The sequence below is a fragment of the Lonchura striata genome, chromosome 20, assembly GCF_050655825.1.
Source record: "Lonchura striata isolate lonStrDom1 chromosome 20, ASM5065582v1, whole genome shotgun sequence".
NCBI classification, from domain to species: Eukaryota; Metazoa; Chordata; class Aves; order Passeriformes; family Estrildidae; genus Lonchura; species Lonchura striata.
The window spans coordinates 6,645,729-6,659,850 of record NC_140722.1 but is presented as its reverse complement, the minus strand read 5'-3'; the positions used below and the strand labels follow the sequence as shown (position 1 = coordinate 6,659,850).

General features: G+C 53.6%; 2 protein-coding genes across 3 annotated transcripts in view; one reads left to right on the top strand and one right to left on the bottom strand.

Annotated features, from left to right (window-relative positions):
- Positions 1-331: 331 nt before the first annotated feature.
- Positions 332-14,122, bottom strand: part of MATN4 (matrilin 4) — a 15,791-nt gene continuing 2,000 nt past the window's right edge. Inside the window, exons 2-11 of one of the 2 annotated variants that reach the window (XM_031506530.3) lie at positions 6,528-6,636; positions 5,027-5,596; positions 4,572-4,694; positions 3,984-4,106; positions 3,761-3,883; positions 3,503-3,625; positions 2,631-3,044; positions 2,134-2,286; positions 1,182-1,286; positions 332-1,013 (exon numbers count right to left, since the gene is read on the bottom strand). In XM_031506530.3, coding sequence (XP_031362390.1) covers positions 955-1,013; positions 1,182-1,286; positions 2,134-2,286; positions 2,631-3,044; positions 3,503-3,625; positions 3,761-3,883; positions 3,984-4,106; positions 4,572-4,694; positions 5,027-5,596; positions 6,528-6,600 — 1,866 coding nt within the window. In that variant the 5' untranslated portion in view covers positions 6,601-6,636 and the 3' untranslated portion in view covers positions 332-954. The remainder of the gene's footprint in view (positions 1,014-1,181; positions 1,287-2,133; positions 2,287-2,630; positions 3,045-3,502; positions 3,626-3,760; positions 3,884-3,983; positions 4,107-4,571; positions 4,695-5,026; positions 5,597-6,527; positions 6,637-14,122) is intronic. The other variant, XM_085558013.1, reaches the window with a different exon arrangement.
- The window catches only part of RBPJL (recombination signal binding protein for immunoglobulin kappa J region like), a 20,515-nt gene continuing 15,444 nt past the window's right edge, over positions 9,052-14,122 (top strand). The window contains exon 1 of the mRNA XM_031506578.3: positions 9,052-9,230. Within this exon, the coding sequence (XP_031362438.2) occupies positions 9,203-9,230 (28 nt within the window). The 5' untranslated portion in view covers positions 9,052-9,202. The remainder of the gene's footprint in view (positions 9,231-14,122) is intronic.

Below are 14,122 nucleotides of genomic sequence, written 5' to 3'. Positions count from 1 at the left end.
TGTGCCACGCTGGCTCCCTCCAGCTGAGGCCAGGCCTGCAGCAGCACCCTGGGGTGCTGCAGAACAAAGATTTCTCCAGAGGATTTCTGGATCCTGGGGACAGGAGCTGATGCAAAAGCCAGAGACTTCACTTCTGACACAGAGGTACATCTGTCACCCTGCAGCCCAGCTGAAAGGAGAGGAACATGTCATAGAAATCTTCAGGGTGTTTATTGTCAGGATAGACATCCCTTTATATAAAACAAGAGTTTAAAACAGCACTACCCTGCTCTGAAAATTAAATATATAGATATATATATATATATACACACACACACACACACACATAGATAGTAATAGAAAGAATAATTACCATTTTGCTATGTGATTATAAAACCAAACAAGATTAATACCAATTTCCAAACTATTCTGCCAAACCAGGGCAAAGGGATCTAAGAATTCCTGACGCCCATCTTTCCATGGGAGCCCACCTGGGCACCACGCTGGGATCCAGCTGGGCATCAGGCGTCCCCTGTGCTGCCTGCACCACCCAGCTGCCCTTGCCCCACCACTTGGCAGCAGAGAAACAGAAGCTCTCAGGGTGACATCACTGTAGGTTTTTTCCTCTTGCAAAGCAGTCTGCCAGGGCCCAAGGGGACTGTGCCATCCCAGTCACTCTGGGGGACACCAGGTGTCATACCTGTCCCATGACCAGCCTGCCCACATAGTTGCTCCCCCTCATTCCAGACCTGCCAAGGAACAACAACTGAATGCCTCGGCTTTGCAGCAGTGGCTTTGTTCAAGTTCCTTTTGTGTGTTTTTAGGATTTTTTGGTTTTTTAAGTACAGACCTCTGGGGATTTTGCAATACAAGAACAAACACTGATGCTTTACGATAACCTAGCAATAACAATGTCATGTAGCTATTGTACATCCATCCCCGTGCCCCGCCGAGCACTGCAGCCCTCTGCCAGGATCACTTCTTGTTGGCAATCTGCTTTTCCAAGTCTTCAAGTCTGGCTGTCATCTGAGCAAGTGAACGTGCTAAGGAAACAGCGTGAGCCACACATTCTGCTGGGCAAAGGGCTTCATCCCCTTAAAAGAGCCTAAAATTCCCCCGCTCCCATTTACCTATCCCTCCCTCCCCCATGTGTACTCAGCCCTCAGCACCCTGACAAGCCCAGGAATCACCCCAAAGGATATTTTTCTCAGTCAGGCTCTGCAGGATGGCCACGGTGTTGGTCTGGAACTGCACCAGCGCCTCGCACTCGCACGGGCTGCGGATCTCCGTCTCCCCTTTGCCCTCCTCTGTGACAGGGGGGGTTTGGCTCAGTCAGACCATGGCCCCACGGTGCCTGCTCTCCCTTGCTCCCAGACAGAGTCCCTGCAGCCACCCACCGGGGCTCAGGGCTCTCCCCACCATTTTTCCCCCTTCTTTCAGCCTCTCTGCTTTCTGTCAGGCTGCCCTGCTGGTCCAGCAAGCTCTCTGCCAGGCGTCCCACACAGCTGCCACACGTGTGGTCACAGCGTGCCACGGACAGCCAGCGCTGAGCTCCGCTCTGCCTTCAAGCTGGGGTGGCTGGGGGCACATTGGCTCCATATCTGCAGCCCTGGGGGGATCTCAAGAGCACTGGGGAGCCCCAGCCTGTCCCTGGGCAGGGAGACCCTCACAGTAACCCAGCGGCAGCAGAAGCACTGGTGTGAACAAGGTGCACAGGTCTGAACAAGGTGCACAGGCTACCTTCACATCATCCTGCTAGGCAGGCTGCTACTCCCAAATTCTGCCCAGGCAATGGTACACGGGGGGTTGATTACATTAATACTTTTGTATTATCCCCTCTTTTAATTGATTAATTAATTAGTAATTAATTAATTTAATTAATTTTTAAATTTTAAAAATTTAATTAATTAATTAAGGTTTTTTATTAATTTCCTCAGCTTCACCTTCTCCTCTTCCAAATCCCTCCCAGAGACCCACATCTACACCCACAACACACTGAAGAGATCCTGTGACAATTTAGCTCACACCAGCCCCGCTCAGCCTTGGGGTACTTGACACAGGGGACAGAGTCACAAGCCACCCCACTGGCTCTGGGGACAGAAGGGCCTTCCCTGGCTTGGGGTAAAATCTCCTGGTGTGGCCAGGAGCACCCACCTGGGCAGATGTTCAGGGAGAAGTTCTCCACAAGGTGGGTCATGGTGGTGAAATCTGCTGAATAGGAGAAGTGCTGCTCCACTGGCTCGGAGGCGATCGCTCTCAGCTCTTCTTCCACAGCTTTTCCAACGCCCACGGCAAACATGACAATTCCTGCGTGGCAAGGACAGATCCTGAGCACTGCGCTGGCCGCCCTGCAGCGAGCACCCCGAGCCCAGAGGGAGCAAAGGCAAGGATGCAGGATTTTCTCTGGGCTTCCCAAATATACAGCAGGAATTTGGGAAGGACAGGCAGCAGTGTGGCAGCACTGTGGTGGTGGAGGCTGCTGCATGAAGGATGCTGCTCAGAGCACCCTGTGGCCCCAGCAGAGCATGCCTGCTGTGGGATGCAGCTCCCCAAGGCTGGATGCTGCAGCTTTTCCCTGAGACAGACACACCAAGAAACCATCCTGGGATGCCCAAAACAGTGCAATTTGGGGTTCCCAACCCCCCCTGTACCTGATTCCTTTGCTCTCCTGGCCCATTCGGAGATGTCATCCTGGGAGCGTCCATCCGTGAAGACCAGCCCGATTCTGGGGATGTTGTAGGAGAGAGGCCTGGCACCTTCCAGTTCAGAGAAGCTGTGCTCCACCATGTGCTTGAGGGCCAGGCCTGTCATGGTGCCTTTCTCCATGTACTCCACGTCCATCACTGCCTTCTTGATCTCATCCGCGCTGTGGTACTTGTTGAGGGGGAACTCGGTGCGCACGCGGCTGGAGTACTGCACCAGCCCCACCCGCGTGCCGTGGGGGGACACCTCCAGCAGGTCCACGATACGGTTCACAAACTGCTTCACCAGCTCAAAGTTCTGAGGCCGCACGCTCTTGGAACCATCGATCACCATCACAAGGTCGACGTGCCCAGCTCCACACTCTGCAGGCACAGGGGGAAGGTGACAGAGGAGCAGCTTGGCCATGGCCACTGTCAGAGTGAAGGAGTCTGGGGCTGGGGCTGAGCTTTGGGGCCTCAGGACACTGTGGGATCACCCTGGAACTGCAGCCGGGAAGGAGAGCAGACTGTGCCCAAGGGACTCATCCCAAAAACCTCCACTGACACCCCAACACCCCGTGAAAGTCTTTCCTAGGTTTCTCTCTTCCCAAACCTTTCCTTAAAGCTGTTGCATCTTCTGGGCCATGTCTCTGAGGACCCAAGCATCCATCCCCACAACAGCCAGGGTGTTTCCCCAACCAGAGCTAGCTCTCCACCCTCTTCCAGCCTAGCTTAGAGTCCCAAGTGGGGACAGAGCCCCCCAGTCCAGTTTCAGGTGAGCTCTCTCCAGGAGCACAGGGCCCACATAAGGAGAATATCAAGGGCTGTGTCCCAGTACTCACTGCTGCATGTCTTGCCATCAGCCTGGAGCTGCTGGCCCTCAGGGCACACGCAGTGGTAGGAGCCCTCCGTGCTCACACACTTGAACTCACAGCCGTGATCCACCCCGTTGCAGAGGTCGGTGGCTGCAAGACAAGCCGAGGGCATGGGGTTATTCCCATTCAGGGTGGTCTGGGAACAGCCCTTCCCTGGACGCTGGGCAGGACATAAAGGCACATGCTAAAGACACAGCCTGTGCCGTGCAGCACGCAGGGACCTACCCCTGCAGGACTTGCTGTCGGGCTGGAGCGTGAAGCCGCTGCGGCAGCGGCAGTAGTGCCCGTTGGGGATGCTCACACACTCGTGCTGGCAGCTGTGGTTCCCGAAGCTGCAGTAGTCAATCACTGGGGGGACAAGGAGAGCGATGGCAGAAAGGAAAAAACAAGAAGAGAGATAGATCGGGATGCAAATGAAGAAGGGACAGGGAGGGAGACAGTCACTTACTCGTGCAGCTCCTCTTGTTGTGGCTGAGGTAGTAGCCGGGCCGGCAGCGGCAGGAGTACGAGCCCCGCACGCTGACACAGTGGTGCTGGCAGCCGTGGCTCCCGTCCGCACACGCATCGATGGCTGCGGGGAAACGGGACACCATCACCCTCCTGTCCCTGCCTCCCTGCAGCAGGGCAGGACTGCTGCTTCAAAGCAGCTCCCAGCACCGTGAAACAAGAAGGAAACGTGCTGGTGTGGTGGTCAGACCAACTAGCACGGCTTTGCACTAAAATCCAGGGAAAAGCACTGTGCACTTTGTTGCTGGGGTGTGAATCCTCTGGTACTCACTGCCCGGGCCCCCTCAGCTGACAGGCAGCTGGTTGTCCCCACATAAGTCACGAGTGTCCCATCACAGAAAGGTGGCCAGGATTTAGCAATGCTGAATGTCTGCAGACATTACAGAGCCAGGAGGCAGTGGGCCCAGTGAACAGAGCACCCAGGCTGCTGCTGGCCTCCCTGAGTCCTCTGCTGTGTTCCAGATTCCCTCCATAGAACCCATAACTACAAGCTCCCTATGAAAGTTCAGAAAATAAAAAAGATTTTTACGGGAACAGGTCTTTCCATCCACATTGAGCCTGTAGCCTGGGTTGCACTCGCAGTAGAAGGAGCCAGGGGTGCTGATGCAGCTGTGCTGGCAGCCGTGCTCCCGCTCCACACACATGTCCACCCCTGCAAGACAGAACGGGCATCAGAGTGCCCACAGGCACGCCAGGCACATGGGCACCCTGGCTCTGGCATATGCCCTGTCCCTGCTGCAGAAGCCAGTGTGACACAGACCCACACAGCCCCAGCCCTGACAGCCCCAGTGCTCACCCACTGATTTCCAGCACACAGACACAGAGACCATGTAGTGCCCTGTCCTGGGAAAGTCGTTTCCACATCCACCCTGCCTCTGGCAGGGGCAGCCACCCCAAATACCCCTCTGAGGGTCACCTTCTGGCCTGGGTGAGGAGCAGACACCAGGGCCCCCTTGCCACTCAGCAGCAGCAGCTCTCACCCACCACAAAGCTTGTCCTGGAACTGTTTGGCAAACTGCTGGATGAGCTCAAAGGACTCCACCAGGAAGACGTGCTCCTCCAGCGGCGGGGAGGCCATGGCCCGCAGAGAGTTCATGTCTGCCCGCTGGATTCCCACGGCGTAGATTTCGATGCCAGCGTTCCGGGCCTGGGTGGCCACCTCGGTGACGCGGTCCTGGGGCCGCCCGTCCGTCACGATGATGGCGATGCGGGGGATCCTCTTGTGCAGAGGGCGTGCGCCCTCCTGCGTGGTGAAGGCCACGTTCATGGCGTACTGGATGGCCAGCCCCGTCATGGTGCCCTGGGCCAGCGGGATGATGCTGTTGATGGCCCTCTCCATGTCCGCCCGCGTGAAGAAGGTCTTGAGGGAGAAGATGTTCTGCACCTGGCTGGAGTACTGGATCACCCCCACCCGTGTGGCGTTGGGGCCCACGTCCAGGTTGCCGATGATGTCCATCATGAACCGCCGCATGGTCTCGAACTCGAAGGGGCGCACGCTGCGCGAGCTGTCGATCACAAACACGATGTCCAGGGGACCCGTCCTGCACTTCAGCGCTAAGGAGAAGGCAAAGAGGAGGCTCAGTCCTGTGGCTGTCTGCAGGGAGCAGGGAGATCTCTGCCCGCTGGCTGGGGGTTGCTCATGAGGGATGGAGAGAGCAGGTTCGGGCAGCCCCCACAGACCAGCACCTGTCCACTGCCCAGTGAATGCACAGAAGGTTGTGGCAGAGCAGAAGCAGGGTGAACAGGCTGGGAAGAGATCCCCCAGCTATGCCTTGTTGTGGTTGTGGTTTTTTTAAGGGCAGAAAATGACACAGTAAAAAGCAAAGCTAAGGGCACGCACTTGGTGGAGAGTGAGCCAAAGAGCTTCTCTCGAGCCTAAGGATGCTACTGGAAGAGTGTTCATCAAGTGAAATGCCAATTAACTGATTTTGCTTGGCTTGTGTGCACCCAAGCCTGGGAGAATTGGGCCCTAATCATAAGGAAACACTTTGAGACCCTTTGGACTAATGTCAATCTCTGTTGCTCTGAAGGTCTCTGAAACATATCAGCTCCTTTATCCATTTGGTTTCTTCTTTTAGTTTTTAAACTAAAATTGATTTAGATCTCTCTGTCCTGGGCAGGGAGAGGCTGGTACCCTTCGGTTTCCTTTGTCCCCTGCACCTGGAGAACCAAGCAAGGAGGAGGCTTTCCCTTACAGCTGTGCCTCCTGCCAAGGTCACAGCCCATGGCCTGGAGGGTGACAAGCCCTGGGCAGCGCTGTGTCACAGCTGAGGAGGTGCCCAGAGCAAGCAGCACCAGAGCCACCATGCTGGGGCCAGGAAGTTTGTGTCCCACTACAGGGGGGATCCTCCATCCTCCTGGGGATGCTCCCAGAAAAGAGGCCTCATGTCCCCCCACATCACATAGCAAACTGTCCTCTGAGGGCTCCACTGCCCTATGGCCTCACTTCTCTCCCCTCCGTGCACTCCCACCAGCCAGGGCTCACCTGCAGGTTTTGGTCTGGCTTCCAGTGTTGTCAGGAGAAGCAGGAGGAGAGAGGCAACAGGCAGGAGCTTCATGATGGCTCTGGGAGAGCACACAGTTGGAAGGATGTGCTGCAGGGAGAAGACAAGGTGCAATCAGTGCTGAGGGTGAGCTCAGACACAGGGTAACATTCTCCTGTGGTGGGTGTCCCCCCAGGCAGTGCCAAAAACCTTAAACAGCAGCAGTTTTGACAGATCCATCCCCAAACTTCTCTGAACCCACATGGAATCTTTCCTGTTCCAAGGACTGGCAGTCTCAGCACAGCTCAATTTCATTACAGTAGCAACACTCTGCCAAAGGGTCTGATTTTCTGCTCTGGGTGGAACTGGCCATTAGACAAGCCTTATTTTCACTTGCAAGCCAGGCAGATGGGATGTTCAGCCAAATGCTTTTCCCCTGACTGTGTGGCTGTTCTCTGCAGCCAGTGGAGTGGCAAAGCTGCACGCAGGGATGCAGAGCTCCAGCCCTCCTGATACTCCTGCACAGGAAGAGAAGCCCCCAGATGAAACACCAGCACAGACAACACCTGCTCAGAAGTCTCTCAAAAGTCACTGGCAAAGATCGTTTTTTCCAAGAAGTTCCATCCTCTGTCTTGTTTCCAAACTCCCTGGGGAGAGCAGAAGCCTCTGCAGGCAGGAGGTGTAAGGGTGCCTGTGCAGGTGGGCTCACACCTCTCCCCCTGGGCAGGTGCTGGTGAAGCACTGCCAGCCTGCTGCTCTCCACATCACCCTGGGGTCCCCACCAACACTCTGCCACCAGCACTCTGCACCTCTCCCTGTCCTAAAGGTTTTTCCCAGGGATACTCTGCACCTCAACAGTTTTTTCATGTCTTTAGGGTGGGATCAGTGAGGGAAAAGATATTTAAACTTGTTACCCAAAACTTCAACTTCTCACTTCTCTCCCTCCCTGCTCACTTCTGTGTTGTCTTGCCTTGCCTTTCCTGGCTCCTGCAGGGACATGGATTTATTTAGTTTATTTTTATTCCATCTCTGGTTGGAAACCCGAGGTGCTAGGGATGGAAATGCCACAGATAATGTGACTCTCCCCAGGAGATGTGCAGTGCCAGGGCTGGGCTCGGATACTGGAAGGGTGCTTTTATGAAAAAACACACAAAAATTCATTTTATCGGTAGTTATCAGCCAGTATTTATTTAGCCCCAGGAGGTCTCAGCTGTAATTCATCACCAGGGTTGCTGTTTAATTGCTCAGTGGTTACGTGCAGCCCTGAACACCATGTCTTTGATAGCAGGGACACCGATAATAGGTTTCACAGCCGCATCTTAAAACTGTCTCGAGACTTTCACACCTGGAAAACTACATTAAAGAATTAGGAGGACAGAAAAGGGATACAAGAGGCTACTGGGATCCAGAATGCCTGTCTCAAAGTGAGAGACGTGGCCTTTCCCTGGAGGCAAGAGTCTACCAGCCCGGGGCCAGCCCGGGACCAGCCTGGCTCGCAGTGACTCCGCAGCAGTGCCAGGAGCTCCTGCACAAGCGTGCAGGACCTGTGGGATGCTCTGGCTGAGGGGATGAGCAGGGACAGCCGCCTGACGGGTCTTTTCCAGGGGGCAGAGGTGAGCTGTGCTTCGTGGCCAGGATTGCCCAGACACCTGTGCCCCTCACCACATGCAAGCAGAGAAAACCAGTGCTCCTCCCCCAGCTTTGTTTCCCCATTTATTTAACAGATTCCTTTTCCAGTGGTGCTTCTTTCCTGGGAGAAAGCAAACCACTAAATATTTTTGGGAGAGCTATGCCACCTAGAACATTTCTGCAGCTCTCTTCCCTCCACACCTCCCTGCAGTGGCAGGCTGCTATAGAGCCTGTGTCTCACAGCATCCAGAGAGTTTTAAAGACAGTCCAGAGGGAGGAATGAGCTGTCGGGCCAAGAACCAAGAAGGAGAAAACCAGTTCACAACTGATCTATTTTTAACATCATCTCAGCTTTTGGATGAAGTCTTGGCTCTCCCCACGGCTGGAAGGGCTGATGCTGCCTGGACAGGGCAGGGCATGGCAGCTCAGTCATATTCTGTCCTGGCAGCAGAGACCAGGCTGGGACAGAGCCCTGGTCCCTGATTCAACTTAATGCCCAGTCCTGCCCCAGCAGCAAAGGGATGGGGGAGCAAAGATGATGGGACAGATGTCCCCCAGGATTTCTCCCACCATCCCGCACTTGGCAACTTCCCTCTAGCCTCACTTCCCCGGGGCTGACTTGCATCCCTGCAGAGGGACTGCTCCCACCCTGAGGGTGCACAGCACCCCCTCCAAGCCCGGGCAGCAGTGGGAGGAACAGGGCTGGGAAGCGAGCGGCTGGCAGGCAGGTGCTGCGGGGTAAGGCAAACACGGCGCTGCTGCAGCGCCAGAGACCTTGAGATAACACTGAGCTATAAAGGAAAAAAGGTCCAGGCAAGGTGAGTGCTGCTGCCTGGGCTGGCTCAGCTGAACCCTGCAGAGCTGAGAGGGCACTTGGACCATTCCTGACATTTCTGAGCAACGCAGTGGGAGAAACACTTAATGCTTTTCACTGCTGGAGGAGATGGTCTGCACACAATGCAAGGAGGGTGACCAAGGGGAGAACCACAAGTAAGGACAGAAGAGTCACCTCCTCTTGACTCTACACGTGATCTCAGCCAAGGAGGACATGGAGATGGATCCCCAGAGACAAACAGGTAAGCCAGCACACCTTCTCTGGGCACCTCCACTGGCAGTGCTGCTCCCCAGGGCAATTGCATCCCTCCCTGCTCCACCGCTTGTCCGTCTGCTCTCCCTGCCAAATGCTGAGTCTCAGGAAAAACAGCCGCTTCAGGTTTCAGCGTGGCCTCCTTGGCAGCTCTCTCCTGGCTACAGGTTAACAGAAATACTCAGAATATTCCCCTTCTGGTTCATCCAGATGGTGACAGATTGGACCTGGGCACACCTGCCTTGGACAAGGCCAAAGGACAGAGCATGGCAGGGAGCAGGGTGAGGAGTGCTGCCAGCCCCCTGCCCTCCTTGCTGCTACAGGGATGGGGCTTTCTGTACTGAGCTGCAGAGGGGATGAAGCAGAAGGGGAAGGGAGAGGTGGCAGTGTGTTCACAGCCCAGGAAATGCCCTGACCATCGTGTCACAGGGAGGAAAGCAGGTTGTGGACCAAGGCTATGGAGCTGTGTTGGCTCCAGACTCTGCAAGAAGCCAGGACAAGGGATCACCATGAGTTGCAAGGAGTGGGGAAGAGCTGGGAGCCTGTGAGCAAGCACCAGCCAAGCCAGAAGGCTGTCCCATGCAGCAGGGCTGTGCAAGGAGGAGGCACGTACAGCACTCCCAGGCACACATGGCAGGGTGCAGGGCACTGATGCCACAGGTGCTAACAGTACCTATTTCTGTGCTGGAGGCCTTGGCCAATGGTAGAGCAGCTCTGCACATGACGTTGCTGAGATTCACCCTCCTTATATGCCTCTCCATGCACCCTCCTTTGCTCTGCAGAGCTTTTCTTTGCAGGGACCCAGCCAGGCAGTTTTGAGAAATTCAAATCCATCAGTGTTATTTGATGAAAGTGTCAAAAAACCTAATCAAAATGTGGCCAGGAGTCCCGGCCCTGAGTCCTTTCACTCAGGACACCTGAGTTCTGCCAAGACAACAGCAGAAAGACAGCAAGAGCACCCTCAAGCTGGAGGATGGGGAGAAAAATTGTGATGTCATCAGCAGGACAGCAAGTCATCATCCTTCTGGTCCATGCCTGAGAGAAAGGCTGCCCAAAAATGCATGTGGGACCAAGGGAGGAAGATTGAAATGTGCCTTGCCCCAGGGGACAGTGAAGCAACCAGAAGTACCTGGAGAGATGCAGACAACTTACATCATCCTGGAGGCACATCTCGATGCCAAAATTTGTTGTAGAAACATGGATGAATTGCTGGCACATTGTATTTGCAAGGCCTGCAAGCAGTGTGAAAGAATGAGCCCTGGGACAGCCTGGAGCTGGATCCACCCTCTCCTGGAGAGTTGCCCAAAGGTTGGTTTCTCCCAGCACAATCCCCAGTCTCAAGGTGCTCTCTGCTTGCAGATGCCCAGCTCTCAGTGCTACCTCTGCTGCTCACAAGCACTGAATCCACCTTCAGGACCACTTTACAGGCAGCATTGACCTTACACTCAATCACAGCTCCAAAATCTCAGAACTCATCCCCCACAGCAGCTGGGTGATAAAAGGCAAATCAGAGCGGACAGCAATGAAGTTTTTAGAGCAAGGAAGACTCAGAGACCACAAGTACAACAAGACCATGGAAATGGCAAGAATTTCTAGCCCCAAATGGTTTTTCCCCCTATTTAAGGACTGATGTGTCCTTGTTTTTTCCCAAACACATGTGGGAGAAGCAGAGCAGACTCTTTCCAGGACATCGCCGAGCTCTCTGGTTACAACTCCATGGCAGCTTTACTGGGCCAAGTGCCACCTGGAAGGACACAGTGCTTGAAAAACAAGGCTGTATTTCTCCAACAGCACATCAAGGCTCCAAACCCAACAGGAGCAAATCAGCAGGAGTGCTGTAACAGGAAGACCTTGCTGGATGCAGAAGGAACATCTCTTTTGCTCTGCTTGCTCCCCACAAAAGCCTATTCCCCATTTTATGGACTCACTGATATATATTCACAGGGAGGGCAGGAGGAAGACATTTCTTAACCCGGTCCTTTTGCAGTAACAGATGTCTTTGACTCACAGCTCGTGGACTCAAGTCCTGGCAGGTTTATACGGTGATGACATTTGAAGTCCCCTTGGGAAGGAAATCCTGGGTGTAGCAATGGACAAAGCATCCCACCTAGATGTTCTCCAAAACAGCACACGGGTCTTTCTCTGCCATCAGTCTGTCTCTAAAAGACCTCCCAGTGCTCTGCCACTCTCTGGGCAGGAAAGCCTCTTGCCCAGACAGCCCTGCACTGAAACAAGTTGGACCTGGGCTGCTTCGGCAACAGCTGCCACAGATAAAAGCCACATTCACTTGCAAATTAAAATGTTTAAGATCTAGCCAAGAGGAAAGCACAGCTAGAGGAAAATGCATCTGCCAAATCTCCTTGTTCAACTAGTCATGTCAGAGATGATTCCCGTTTCGGGACTGCTGGTGCCATTTCTCTGTTCCTCTCTGTCCCACTCAAGACCTTTAGGCTACACTTGTCCCCTGAGCTGCACAACAGGCAAGCTCAGCTCATCGCCTAACTGTTATTTTCAACAAAACTGGAATACTCTGATTTTGATGAAGAGTGATCAACAGGGAACAGATCCACCTTACTGACTCTCTTTAAAAAGCAAATGCTCTTCTGCAAACAGGTCCTTGGAGGACAGCTGAGCTGGGCCAAGAGACTTAAAACTTTGGAGAGAAGGATGTCCTGGCCATCCAGAAGCTGACGCAGCAATCCATTGCCTAAGTTCTTGTTTTGGGAGGAAGGTGTTAGCATTTTTTTCCCCCAGAAATATGCATGTACAACCACAAAGGAAAAGCCATAGCCCAGATCAGCCACTGGGCTGGTGCAGAGTTTGTCAGCTAAACTCCTGATGCAGCAGGGCTGGTATGAGATTGATAGTTACTAGCAGGACCTCTGTCTCCCAGATCTGCTGGGACCACTATCCCCAGCTGACCTCCAGGAAGTTTAGATGGCACAGACAACCACAGAGACCGCCTGCTATTCCAGCCCAGCAATCATAGATTCATTGCCTGACCTCCTTCTCTATGTCTTTATATCATATTTCTCACTGTAGAGATGTGACTCAACGTGTTGGCATAAGAAAACACACCAGGAGAATATTCTTATGCCTCTCCTCTTTATCCTACCCATCCTGCTATGTGTTTAATTGAAATAGCAGAAAGTGAGGAACCTTTGGCGGCTGCAGAAAGGCACGCGGAGACTTTTTGTCCCTCCTCAGAACAGAAAAGCAACCTTTGTGTAGATACTTTTCACAGGGAGAACCTCAAAGGTAGCACAGGAAACGTCTCACACCTAACTTCACAGCTTCCACATCCCTCTGGCAGGAGGAGATCTGCTCTCCTAGGATTGGGATGCTGTCACCCCTTAGGAGATGCACCAGAGAAGAGCTTCACCAGCAGCACAGTGGGCTGTGGCCTCCCTTCTGCCCACGCTGAAGAGCAGCTAACACTTTGGGGAAGCCATCCAAGTCCAGCTGCAGGTGTACAAGCTGTGAATTCCCAAAGGCAGTGTTTTTCCATGAGTGGAGCTTGCCTAATTTTCCAGCCCAGACACAGGCTCTTGTACAGGGGGTAATCTCTGCTGTCAACAGATCTGCTCCCACTGGTTCCTGTCATACAGCATGCACTCCTATGGGTCCACAGACTACACTTCAAGACTCTGAATTTACACATTGCCAAAGTTCAACACAGCCCGGAGACAGAAAAACTGAAGTCTGGTGACATTGCCCCCCTCACACAGCCCCCTGAATATCAGGCTAGCCCAGAGGTCTGAGGCTGTGAGGGGAGGAATATCAGGAGATGGCAAAGATTTCCAAAAGAGGCTCTTACCCCAGATATGTTGGTTCAGCTCTCTTTATTCTGTGATGTCCAAGGGGAGAGTGGGGCAAATAAGAATGAACAGGAAATGTCAGGGGTCTATACAGACTTTGGACAGGGTGGGCTTCCCTGGCTCTCCGCCAGCCCCGTTGGGGCAGGAAGGAGGGGTCCAGGGTTATCTGATCAGAGTCACAGGGTCCCGGGGAAGGGGGAATAGAGTGCCCATGAGCTCACTGTAACAGTCTGGAGAGAAACTAAGGTACTGCCACCTCTCTGCAAGGGACAGCAGCAGAGCCCTATGGATTTCTCTGAGGGGCTCCAGAGGGACGAGGCTAGGGATGGACTTGTGTGCAAGCAGGGGCTTGCAAGGCAAGAGGATCAGAAGTTTGCAGACAGACAGGCAAAGACTCCAACGTGGAAATGCTACCATCTCTGTGAAACAGTCTCTGGACTCTCCTGAGCATACCCCTCTCCCCTTTCCTGTTTTAACAGAGCTGGTTTAAACCCCTTTCTATTTAGCCAAGGCAGGAGAGAACCAAAGCCTTCTAAGAGCTGGAAACATTACCTGGCACCTGAAGGTACATCTGTGCTGTGAGTACCTACAGGGGGGCGATGCTCACCAGCCCACAGCAGGGAATGGAGAGCAGAGTCAGGGTCCCCATGGCCAGCAGATCAGTGGAGCCCTTATGGCAGCTCCTGATGGAGCCCAAGTGCTCAATTTGCTACTGTATGGGCCCAAAGTGGAGAAAACACGATTACTGAGAAATAATGACAAGTGTCAGGAGCCACTCAGCCTCCTGGCTCAGCTGGAGGAGACATCTGGCATGAAAGGGCCCAAGTGGTGCAGGGGCAGTAGCTGACTTTTATAAGTTTCTTTATAAGCACCACTCCATCTATTTTTTTTTCTGTGTTTTTTTCTAGGTCCCATTTATTCACTCACGGTAGGGCTTGCCTGTAAGTCCCGTGTGTGTGTAGATACAAACATTACTTATCTCCCCTCCATATTTCAGCCCTATTCATCAGGCATTTGTAAATGGCATTTTATGAGTGCTGAGTTTTTAACAAGGCAGGCACGC